The sequence below is a fragment of the Meles meles genome, chromosome 3 (genome assembly GCF_922984935.1).
Source record: "Meles meles chromosome 3, mMelMel3.1 paternal haplotype, whole genome shotgun sequence".
In the NCBI taxonomy this organism is placed as follows: domain Eukaryota; kingdom Metazoa; phylum Chordata; class Mammalia; order Carnivora; family Mustelidae; genus Meles; species Meles meles.
In genome coordinates this window covers 89,237,234-89,250,015 of record NC_060068.1, presented here as the reverse complement: position 1 = coordinate 89,250,015, position 12,782 = coordinate 89,237,234, and the positions used below count along the sequence as shown (strand labels likewise).

Genomic DNA, 12,782 nt, shown 5'->3' with positions numbered 1-12,782 from the left:
CCTTCCCCTTCCTTCATTTTATTTTCTTTTTCTTTTTTCTTTCTTTCTTTCTAAGATTTTATTTGTTTATTTGAGAGAGAGCAGTTTGTGTAGGGAGAGGGGCAAAGAGAGGGGGAAGCAGACTCCCCCCCTGAATGAGGACTCCAACATGGGGCTCGATCCCAGGACCCTGAGATCATGACCTGAACTGAAGACAGAGTCTTTTTTTTTTTTTTTTTAAAGATTTTATTTATTTATTTGACAGAGAGAAATCACAAGCAGGCAGAGAGGCAAGCAGAGAGAGAGGAAGGGAAGCAGGCTCCCTGCTGAGCAGAGAACCCGACGTGGGGCTCGATCCCAGGACCCTGAGATCATGACCTGAGCCGAAGGCAGAGGCTTAACCCACTGAGCCACCCAGGCACCCCTGAAGACAGAGTCTTAACTGACTAAGCCACCTAGGCATCCCCAAGGCTTTTCTTCTAACTATAGATAGCACCAGCGACTTTCTTAGAACCAAAGAGCAAATATTTCAGATTTGAGTTATAAAAAAGCTGTATAGCTTACTAATATACTCAAAAGAAACATGGGAATAGTAATATCAGAAGTTCCCATAAAATTGGGATTATGTTTGCATTTAAAAAGGTTTAAAAAAAAAAAACAAAATAAAAAGGGTTAATTTTTTCCCCAAAAGGACGTTATGTATTTTGAAAGATGCATAATGTTATGACTGTTAAAAGTGCTATTTAGGACAAAATGTTTGTGAAGTGAAACATGACCTGTGACACACAAATCATTTAATGCACTTAAATTTTGCTTTCAGCCTTACCCAAGTTTTTCAGCGAGCGAACATGTATGCAGGCCCTGATCATGTTAGGGAAGAATAAAATCTCTAAAGCAATAGAAATAAGACGAAACAGGAAGGAAAATAGTATCAGGGGAAAGGTTGGGGTCAGCAGAGACTTCTTGCCTTCAGCTATACATCCTAACATCAGAGAAAATGCAAGCGAAAATATGCAGGAGTAAACAGTAAGAAAAAAAATCAGGTTACCACACCAAACTTTCATATGTAAGACTTTTTTTTTTAATTTTTATTTATTTATTTTACAGACAGAGATCACAAGCAGGCAGAGAGGCAGGCAGAGAGAGAGGAGGAAGCAGGCTCCCTGCTGAGCAGAGAGCCCCATGCAGGGCTTGATCCCAGGACTCTGGGATCCTGACCTGAGCCAAAGGCAGAGGCTTTAACCCACTGAGCCATCCAGGCACCCCCTATATAAGACTTTTTAAAAGAAGTTAGAAAGCTTAAATAATATTGAAAATGCACAGAGAATTCCAAAAACAATTTTAAGTGTATTATATAAGGGAAGCCACATGCTTAAGTAAAAAGATAAATAGAAATAATTATTATAGACAAACAAATGAGCAAACATTTCCTCCAGAAGTGTGAACCAACCAAAAGCATGAGTTGCCTAGAGCAGTTGCTCTTCTTCAGGCCATGTATGAAAACTAAGCCAGTGCCATTGAGGGCTACAGAGACAAGGCTATCCAGAGCTGAGATGTTTACAGGTGCCCTGCTATAATGCCTGGCACAGCTAACCCATATATTACAGGGCACTCTTACTTCCCAACATTGAAAATGACCTAAAAGAAGGGAATACAGGAGAAGTGAATGGGGAAAGCCATGCGCAGAGCAATGATAGAGCTTGTCTAGTCCTACAATTATTTTACATTTCAAAGACCAAAGAGAAAATCTGGGAACAACAAACACAGATGAATATAAATCTTTATTTTTCTAAACTCAAGTCACTTTTTATGAGGGGCTTGTATTATTAAAAATATCACAGTGATCTATTTTATGTCTAAGTTGGTGTATACAGGAATCAAATGTAAAATGACGCTCATAGTTTCAAACAATAGTACATTGTGTAACTTCAAACAGAAAGGATCTTTTGCAGGGAATTTTCCTTAAAAACTAACTATATAACTATATTTCTTCAAAGGGAAATAAATGGCAATGAGTAAAGTGCTCCTAATTATTCAAACTAAAATTTCCATCTGTTATTTTTTACTTAAATCTGAAAGTAACTTATGGATGGTAAGTCCTAAATCAATGAGAAGTTAACTTAGTTATAAGATTTGACCATTTTATGTCTTTCATACTTGATTTCAATCAAGTCTACTTTCAATCTTGAAAAACAACTGGATTTTGTTTTCTTCTCTCTGCCCCATTTTGGGGCTCCTCCACTCTGAATTTGTATCAAAATTACAGTGTATACTTTATAAGTTGTAATACATATTACATATTATTATTGTGTCTATAAGAGACTCTGAAAACACTTGTTTGTTTGAAGCACATTCTGTTAGTTCATTAATACTGTGAATTGACCATTATTAGTGATTTTAAAAATCTTAGGTAGCTTGGGGTGCCAAGCTGGCTCAGTTAGTAGTGCCTATGACTCTGGATCCCAGAGTAGTGAGTTTGAGCCCCAAGTTGGGTGTAGAGTTTACTTAAAAATAATTTTTTAGGGGCACCTGGGTGGCTCAGTGGGTTAAGCCACTGCCTTCGGCTCGGGTCATGATCTCAGGGTCCTGGGATCGAGTCCCGCATCAGGCTCTCTGCTCAGCGGCGAGCCTGCTTCCCTCTCTCTCTCTCTCTGCCTGCCTCTCTGTCTACTTGTGATCTCTCTCTGTCAAATAAATAAATTAAAAAAAAAATAATTTTTTAAAAAGATTTATTGACTTATTTGTTTGACAGAGAGAATCACAAGTAGGCAGAGAGGTAGGCAGAGAGAGAGAGCTCCCTGTTGAGCAGAGAGCCTGGTGCAGTTCTTGATCCCAGGACCCTGAGATCATGACCTGAGCCAAAGGCAGAGGTTTAACCCACTGAGCCACCTAGGCACCTCGAAAATAAAATCTTTTAAAAAGATGTTAGGTATTTTAGAATTAGTGAAGAAATTAAAAGGACATCTGTGAAAATGTAAGGCATTTACCTGTTTTATCTGGTACTATGAGAGATGTTTTCTTTCAGTCAGGTATTAGTATAAACCTAAAGATTGTATTATATTTTTTCTAATAATTACCTTTAAAAGACAATTTTAAAATTGTTTTGTTGTAATGGAATTACTATACCTTTTTTTCCCCCTGAAGATTTGATTTATTTGAGAGAGAGAGAGAGAATGAGCAGGGGGAGAGGGAGAAGCAGGCTCACTACTAAGCAGGGAGTCTGATGTGGAATTCAATCCCGGGATCATGACCGGAGCCAAAGACGCTTAACCAACTGAGCCACCCAGGCACCCCAAACTGCTGTACTTTTAAGTGCACATTATTCTTGTGTTGTGTCATTTTCAAAAATGAAATATATAACATATATTCCATAGAAACAATGTAGAAATATCCAACTTTTTAAACAGGCCAAAACAATCTGCATGACAGATTTATTAAAATAACTTGAAAATTATGTCATTAATGAACGGAATAGTGTAGGGGTGCCTGGGTGCTTCAGTCAGTTACACATCTACCTTAGGCTCAGGTCATGATCCCAGAGTCCTGGGATTGAGCGCCACATTGAGCTCTCTACTCAGCAGGGAGCCTGCTTCCCCCTCTCTCTCTCCCTTTCCTCCCTGCTCCTGCTCCCTCTCTCAAAAAAATAAAATCTAAAATAAAATAAAATAAATGGAATAGTGTAGATTATTACATAAACTTTTTAGGTAGTTAATTACAAAGAAAAATTCGCTATCACTTCTCTTTTACATATTTAGGGTATTTTTTCTTCTTTCTTTCTTTCTCCCTCTCCCACCCCCTCTTCCTCTCCTTCTCCTTCTTCTTCTTCTTTGCTTTAATCACTCACCAATCTTAAACTGAACTAACAGAGATGAGGGAAGGAAACATACTCAGGACACAAAAGAAGGAAAACTTAATGAAAATATGAAGGAAAGGTTTACAGAGTATTCAAGACCTCTAGTTCCTTAATTGGAAGCACAGAAGAGGCTCTGATTTTAAATTCTGAACATTACCAGGACCCTGATTAAGGAGTTTATATGCATTTTTTTCCTTTTATGAAATGAATTTCAACATCTATTGGAAGACAGGGAAATGACTAATTTTTATCTACTTTAATGATACTCATTTTACCTTAAATCTAGAGTTCTCAAACTTTCCTGGTTCATGATACCCTTAATGTCTCAGTAATTTTTTCACAGCCCTCCTAGGCAGGGGAAAAAAAAAAAAAAAAAAAAAAAAAATATATATATATATATATATATATATATATATATCTCTCTCTCTAAGAGTTTTACTTATTAAGTAGTTAGGTCCAAACAACTTAGTAATAATTGTTGTGGTAAATGACCAATGTCACTGTGTTTCCATTGAAAACGTAGAACATTCTGCTGTATCTTTTGTGAATTTGCTGCAGTGTTCTGGGGCACCGTGGTACAGTTTGAAAAATATGGGCCCACATCAGGAAAATGCAAAATAGTAGTCGGAAACTATATAAAGCATCCTAAAAATATTAAAGAATAGAAATCAGTTCCAGGGCACCTGGGTGGCTCAGTGGGTTAAACCTCTGCCTTCGGCTCAGGTCATGATGTCAGGGTCCTGGGATCGAGTCCCACATCGGGCTCTCTGCTCTCTGCTCGGCAGGGAGCCTGCTTCCCTCTTTCTCTCTGCCTGCCTCTCTGCCTACTTGTGATCTCTCTCTCTCTCTCTCTCTCTCGCTGTCAAATAAATAAATAAATAAATAAAATCTTTAAAAAAAAAAAAAGAAAGAAGGAAACCAGCTCCAATATGTATAAGAATCCAGATGAATCAGGTGAAATCGCAAAAAGAGTGAATTAAAAAAAAAATTTTGTCCTAGCTAGACAGAAGAAACACACAGAATATCTTTTAAGTTTGTATGTTATTCACACACAAATATACACACATACAAACACACAGCCCAAGATGACACCCAGGGAAGAAAAAGAAATAAAATAACCATCTAAATAAGCATGAAACATACAAGAAAAATTAATTAGACTATGTAAATGTAAAATAAAAACTAATGATAAAATTTTAAGTGGTCAAAAACAATTGATTGGAAACATTCCTGAATAACCCCATAGTATATATATATATGAAAAAAATCTGTACTTTGGTCTTCAAATAAAATCAAAATTGTCTCTAAAAATAAAACTGTCTTCTCCCTTCTCCTTCTCAATGTAACTATAGTTTTAACTTATCTTTTTCTCTCTGAGCTGCCAGGCAATGTTCAACAAAGAGATGCTAAGATTTGTCAGCAGAAACCTGACAAAATTGAGTTCTTTTCTATGCAATTTTTGTACTTCTATACAAAGATAAAGAAAACCTTAGAAAAAAAATTTAGAGAAAATCATCAGCTGGTGTCAAAAGAGGCAATTGCAGGTCAAAGATTATATTTAGAGCATAAATTTAAAAAAAATACATGTAAAATATTTATGTATTTCTGACTTTTCTTTGCATCACAAATAAAGCATTCTTAAGACTTTCTTTTTAACAGAACAGGTATAAACTTGAACGCAACAGTGCAGTGACTTGTGCAGTGACTCTCAGTTAATTAGCTTTGGAAAGCTTTGCTTTAAAGCCTATGGGTTGCATCAGATAAGAGGAGGGGTGAGGGAGGAAAGAAAACGGTTTAAATGATTGGAAATGAGAGCACAGCCAGCCCGTAGGGAAAGAAATTAATCATGAATACTACTGCATTTTGCAAAAACTCATTTCCTAATGAAACAAAATTTCCTAAAACAATAGATGACTTCCTCTAGAACCATGTCACAAAGAGAAAAAAAAGTTATCAGTTTTTGCAAATGGTGAGTTAAAGCAGGAGCCATGTGCCTCTGACTTGTATGTTTAAATTAAACTTGGTTGAGTTTATAACTACTTATTCATTATAACTCCCTTAAGTACCACAGAAATTTGAAATTAGAGGGAGAACTTTGTACTTAGCACAATTTCATTAGGTCTTAGTGAAAAGGTTAAGAAGCGATACTTAATAGTTTCAGTCAGTTTCAAAAACATTGATTAGATGCTTATAAGTGATCCATTAGGTAAAGAGAGCATGTAAATAAACTGAAAAAGAGCTTTCTAAAGGCATGTCCAAGGCTGAAGGCCACACTAAACAAAATGATTAAATTAATTGGCATTCTACTACATTTTTCATTCCCTATGCTGATGTCCTATTCTACTTTTCCACCCCAAATACTTATAAATAAATCTCATTAATATTTGCATTATTTAACTAGTAATTAATTAGCAACAGAAATGTGAGTTAATACTACCAATGGCTTTTGTATCTGAATGTAAATTATCTGAATACTAAAAAACTTTCCATCAGCCTCAATGGCAGGACTTCCCAACCTTGGCCGCATGATGGAATCACCTAGGGAGTTTTTAAAAATCTGATGCCCAGGCCATACTCCTGACAAATTATATCAGAACTTCTGGGGTGCAGGCCCAATCATCAGAATTTTTTCCAAGTTCTCCAGGTGATTCCAATGTATAACCAAAATTAAGAACCACTGGCTTTAGGTAAAGCATTTGAAAAAATAAAATTTCAAACTAGTGAAGGAGATTTTTTTAGTAGGGATTTATCATGTTGCTCTATGGAGGTTGTCAACTTGTGGAAATGCTCTGTTCAAGGTAAAGGACCATATTTATTAAGAGAGACTGCTACATTTAAAAAATCATTAAACGGGGCGCCTGGGTGGCTCAGTGGGTTAAGCCTCTGCCTTTGGCTCGGGTCATGATCTCGGGGTCCTGGGATCGAGCCCCGCATCGGACTCTCTGCTCAGCAGGGAGCCTGCTTCCTCCCTCTCTCTCTCTGCCTGCCTCTCTGACTACTTGTAATCTCTCTGTCAAATAGATAAATGAAATCTTTAAAAAAAATAAAAATAAAAAAAATAAAAATCATTAAACACTTAATTTCTAAGTCTTGATTTTAGGAAGTTACCTCACTTGGGTTTTGTGTACAAAATAGGGATAATAATAGTAATGCCTAGGCTCATGGTGCTATTGATGATGATCAAATGTAACAGGGTACCAGGAAATGTTCTATAAACTATAACATTTTATTTAGTATTACGTAGCTGAGCTGTAGAACCATTTGTCATTAAAAAGACTAGCTGTAATGTAGATTATAACTGTAATATGGATTATTACCTAAATTTTACCGCTTTGTTTTAATAGGCATTTACTTTATGAAATCTAAGTGTCTAGCCCAGTGTTTCTCAAAGTATAGTTTCTGAACCACTAGCACCAGCATCCTGGACACCTTAAAAGTGCAAATTCTTTGCGTCTATCCCAGACCTACTGAATCTGAAATTGGAGACAAAACCTAGCAATCTTATTTGAATAAAACATCCAGGCAATTCTGATGTTAAAATCTGAGGACCTCAGATCCAGCCAAAGTGAGTAAAAAGTGAGTATGTATGACTAATATCAAAGGAAAATACACAGTATTTGTTATTTGAAACTTTAAAAGTTGCAGTGCAAAGACACAGTGGCCTAAATTACTACTTTAAAAAAATTCCTGGGGCACCTGGGTGGCTCAGTGGGTTAAAGCCTCTGCCTTCAGGTCAGGTCATGATCTCAGGGTCCTGGGATGGAGCCCCACATCGGGCTCTCTGCTCGGCGGGAAGCCTGTTTCCTCCTTTCTCTCTCTGCTTGCCTCTCTGCCTACTTGTGATCTCTGTCTGTCAAATAAACAAATAAAATCTTAAAAAAAAAAATTCCTAAAGCTTTGTTTTCAAAAATAATATAATTCTCTTTACCCAGCCAAGCTTTATCAATTAACACATTAATCATGAATCCAGTGGTAGTATATAAATTTGAGAATCAGATAAATCACAGAGCATATAACACTCTGGATAAGGAATAAAGAAACAAAACTCTAGTAGGAGTTAACAGTGGTTCAGAAAATAGTCAAGTTTTAATAAATTGGGCCTGCATGTCTCTCAGAGGAAGATCACAACTGTATCTTAAAAATCACATTTATCCTAAAGACAACACCCCACAGCATCTCAATGTTCTTATTCAGGCTACGGAAGTGTTTCATCACTTACTCAGAGAAAAGACCATTACTTAGACTGAATCACCAGCAATATTTCCTGCAGCATAAGATTTGTCATTGGGTCTGCTAAGCAACAGAAAAACAATCTCAAAACTTCTTATCTTAAGAGATATCATAAGAGAAAGCTATCAACATTGCTCCCAAACTCATAGTTTGTTATTTGCCACTAATAAAACATATGCAGGAGAGTAATAGGTGAGATCACTGAAGAGTCTTGTGAGATTGCAACAGAGAGTTCTTTGAGATCTTTCTTGTTTTCTCTTTTTCCATTTTAAAAAACTTTGGTGTCCTCAAGACACCTAGCACCGCCCTGGAAAGATGAGAGTGAAATATCCCGATTAAGAACTGACTTTATCCCAATTAAAAACTGCTGTACCTCCTAAGAATATTAACAATTCTAAACTCTTACTTCCTACACTGGAGAAAAACTAGCACAGGTAAATAATTGCCAAAATAATTAATTCCTTTTGCTCACCCACTCATCTATAAATATTTATTGAGTACCTAATATACTCTAGGTATTGTTCCGGGTGCAGAGTGAGTCTAGAGAGATGCACAGATGTCAGTCAGGAGGACAGAAATTCCATGTCTCCAGGTTTCAGTTTCTCTGTCAACCAACCATTAGTACTCAAACTTGAGCAAGCATCACAATCACCTGGAGAGCTATTTAAAACAGACTTTTGAAGCCCACCCAGATTTTCTCTTCTGTAGATCTGAGATGGGGTCCCCAAAGTAGCATTTCTAATAAATTCTCAGGTGATGCTGATGCTGCCAGTGCAGTGGCCACACTTTGAGAACCATTTACCAAGCCACCCGAATGGCAGCTCCTCACACTATCCCTGCTGACTTCCAAGCACTATACATCTCTCTTCCAGAGAAGACAATGGCCTCAAGACTACTTCATACCTGTTGTCATAATCACGTACAACTGAGCAAAATTCCAGTTTCAAATATCTACAATCAGTAAGCTCCAGGACAGAGGGAAAAAGTCTAAACAACAGAGAAAATTCTCCTTCCAGGGGGTTTTCTCTATCCTTGCTTTTCTTTATATTTTATTCTCTACCACAAGAAATCATTTTTATATTATGATTGCCCAATGCGAGTGTTATGGAAAACACTCCTTTAGGCTTTTCATATATCTTTAATACAATCACAGCTTTTCTTCTAAATTCAGTTCTCATGCACCTAACACCCGCCCTATTTGTCAGACTATCTCCGTTTTGAACAAAAAATCATAGGGTTAGAAGGAACACTGAGAATTCGCTTAATCCCTCCTTGGCCTCAGACAACACTGTATCTAAACCATCCCCAAATATAGCAATTTTTAGTACAAAGATGTACAGGCACTAAGAATTTCTCATTCAACATTCTGTCACAGACTTGAAGATACTAATATACTTCCCCTCAGCCTTCCCTTCTCCAACATTCCCTTCCTCAACATTTAGACTTTCCTCATTAGATTTCCTAAACTTTATTTTGACTCTTCCTTAATAAGTTTATCCTACCTTATACTTCAGAGCCTGAATTATGTATGTACTGTTGTCATGAAGGCTTTTTTTCTTTTTTGGTATGTGAAAGAGATAAGTTAATTTGTAGCTTGAGTAAAATGAATTTAATTGGAACAGAGAAATATATATGTATAAATGCCACTAAAATATAATACAGTGGCATTCATTTGAACAATTAGTTTCAAATATTCTTTATTTTATTAAAATATATAGCAATGTCTTACAGTTTTTAACACTTTACATTAGAAATCACTAGCCATTTCACACATAAAATGGATTGGAATTAGAGATCTTTTAAAAATATGCCACAAATTGGGGCACCTGGGTGGCTCAGTGGGTTAAGCCTCTGCCTTTGGCTCAGGTCACAATCTTAGGGTCCTGGGGTTGAGCCCTGCATTGGGCTCTCTGCTCAGCAGGGAGCCTACTTTCCCCCACTCTCTCTGCCTGCTTCTCTGCCTACTTGTGTTCTCTCTCTCTCTGTCAAATAAATAGATAAAATCTTTTTAAAAATAAAATAAAATATGCCACAAATTATATATAACCATATCTCATGACACTTCACACAGGACAAGACAGTATTATTAATTTGCTTTTTTGATGTTTTATATCATGTTTACTACTAAAGTTGGAGTAGCTAATCAACGATTTATTTGTGAATGATTCTAAAAATACTGAATATTATATAATATTCATTTCTGTGAAAATATTCGAGCCTCAAGAATCAGAGGACTTTAGAAATTCAATGAGTACAAGACAAGATAGGATAAAGGCCATGTCCAATCATATATTTCTGAGCAGTTTAGAAAGGGAAAATAGTTAATACACTGGAAATGGGGTAAAATGGGATGGTTCACCTTATTTCTATTTCTCCCGTTCTAAATATCACTATTCAAAATGAATCTTTGCTTTTGGAATGGTGAGGTGCTCTAAGCAAGACTAGGCCTGAGGGATAGGTTTGTTTCCTTGCCTATTGGGACCAAGGTGTACGGTGGAGGCGATGCATTTAGTCTCCAGAGAGAAGGAAGATGCTGCTTGCACAGCACTTCTACTCACCAGTCCATGCAGCAGCAAGGGTGTTGGCTTTGAAGGAAGCCAACTGTCCTGCTCTCCCAGCCAGAGGTAAAGAATTGCATTGGTGGCCACTAGAGGGAGGAGGATTAGGAATAGAGTAAATTGTGGGGAAAAGGCACCCATGAAAAACGCACATGGGACAACCAACACATCACCAACCACCGCCTAGCAGCTACCTCTCTGAGGGACTATAATGGGGTCAGCATACACCATTAACCCGGAGACCCAGACACCAGGAGTTATCGTAGTATCCCAGTATATAGCCCCTTAACTGTGATGGCTGGAGAAGGGAGTTTGAATAGGTTTGTGGGAAACACACAAGCACACAAACACAAACACGCAAACACACAGACATACATTCTCATCCCCCATTACAAGAAGTTGCATCTGTGCCGTCTGATTCTTGCTCATTTTCTTATTTAAAACTCATGATGTTCTTTACCAAGAATGTGTTCACGAAAAGCAAACAGCCCACCTTCAAGATAGTCTTGGGAGAAGCACCAGCAGAGACACTCATTGTGCCAAGATGTATTTTACCAACAAATCTGTACAAATTACATGAGGTTAAAGACAAATGGAATATAATATAATTAAAGCAAAGTTTCTTTTGCTAAATTACAGCTTGAAGCAAACCTGCAAGAAATGTTTCCAATTAGCTTCTTTCGCAAACACAAAGCATAGCTCAGAATATGTTTTGTTTTCCATCTGCCCTCTGGGTGGGCTGCCTAGTGTGTGTCTTACCTCCAGCACAAGTAGTTGAGCATTCTGACCAAGGCTGATGATTCCATGAAAAGCCAACTTCATTGTCTCCACTGCCGGTCCGAGTGATGGGAACGTTGAATTTATACCTAATTCCCAAATTCTGTTCCTGAAGCAGAACCTGCCATTGAAAACAACTGGTGAAGATAATTAAAATACAATGAGGCTTTATTCAAATATTTATTACTTCTTTTGAAGAAGAAAATATCATAAAGTAAGTCTTGTAGGAAATTTAAGATAACTTGTAGAACACACGCAATGATATTGAATTTTCTCCTTCCATTTTCATGGGCAATTTAGAATCATTTCTCTTAAACGCCTTGTTTGGTTATAAAAATACTATTTAAGCAGGCATTGAAAAGATCAGTCATATGGAAGGAGCAATATGGCCTTAACCTTACACAGATTTGATACTCTTGGGTAAACCATTTTACCTTTATTAACCTTAATATCACTACCTGTAAAGCTTGCCCCTCTGTACCTCACAAGCAGATTACAAATGGAAAAACTTAAGTGGCAAAGACACATTTACCATGACAATGAGATTTTCTGAGGTGGGACCTAGAGCTTCCAAAGATTCTGGTTCATCAGTTGGTCTCTTGTAATGAAAAGCAGTCCCAGCAACATCAAACTTCCGAGGCCAGTCAATAGTCCAGGCACCATTAATATAGTAATCATCTCCTTCAGATTTCAAAGCTAAAAAAAAAAAAATCACAGTCTATCTAAAAATGTGTAAAACTTCATTTACCAAAATGTCACTTATTAACTGCACTGGAGTGTGCAATGAGTATCCATTTCATTTCTACTTGGAGATAGGATTCTTAGCCATTTGCTTAAGTACAAATTAACATGGTAATTTTGCATGTGAATGCCAGGAAGATATTAAGTATTTATTGATGATAGTAATAAAAAGAAATGCAAGTTTTATCTGGAGGAATAAACACATGGAACCAGCAAGGGAAATTACAAGAAAAGCAATAATTGGGGATAAGAATAAGAGTAGGGAGCAGACTTTCTTGACTAAAATTTAAAATTATAATTATATGGATATAAGATGAAGTGGACTTGTGGTACTAGCACATAGACAGACAGAAAAATGGAGCCAAAACAGTGAAGAAATAAACCCAGGGCACCTGGGTGACATAGTTAAGCGTCTGACTCTTGATTTCAGCTCAGGTCATGATCTTAGAGTCCTGACATTGAGTCCTATATTGGGCTCCATGCTCAGCACAGAGGGTGCTTAAGATTCTTCCCCTTGGGGGATAGGAGAAGAATAAATGAAACAAGATGGGATTGGGAGGGAGACAAACCATAAGTGACTCTTAATCTCACAAAACAAACTGAGGGTTGCTGGTTGGGGGGTTGGGAGAGGGGGTGGGGGGTTA

General features: G+C 37.2%; 1 protein-coding gene across 5 annotated transcripts in view; it reads right to left on the bottom strand.

The window, feature by feature from the left end:
* The window catches only part of ADAMTS6 (ADAM metallopeptidase with thrombospondin type 1 motif 6), a 315,702-nt gene that overhangs the window by 45,084 nt on the left and 257,836 nt on the right, over positions 1-12,782 (bottom strand). For 4 of the 5 annotated variants that reach the window (XM_046000877.1, XM_046000876.1, XM_046000879.1 and 1 more), the window contains 2 exons: positions 11,930-12,093; positions 11,380-11,518 (listed from right to left, as the gene is read on the bottom strand). In XM_046000877.1, the coding sequence (XP_045856833.1) occupies positions 11,380-11,518; positions 11,930-12,093 (303 nt within the window). Of the gene's footprint in view, positions 1-10,620; positions 10,710-11,379; positions 11,519-11,929; positions 12,094-12,782 lie in introns of all 5 variants that reach the window. The other variant, XR_006817804.1, reaches the window with a different exon arrangement.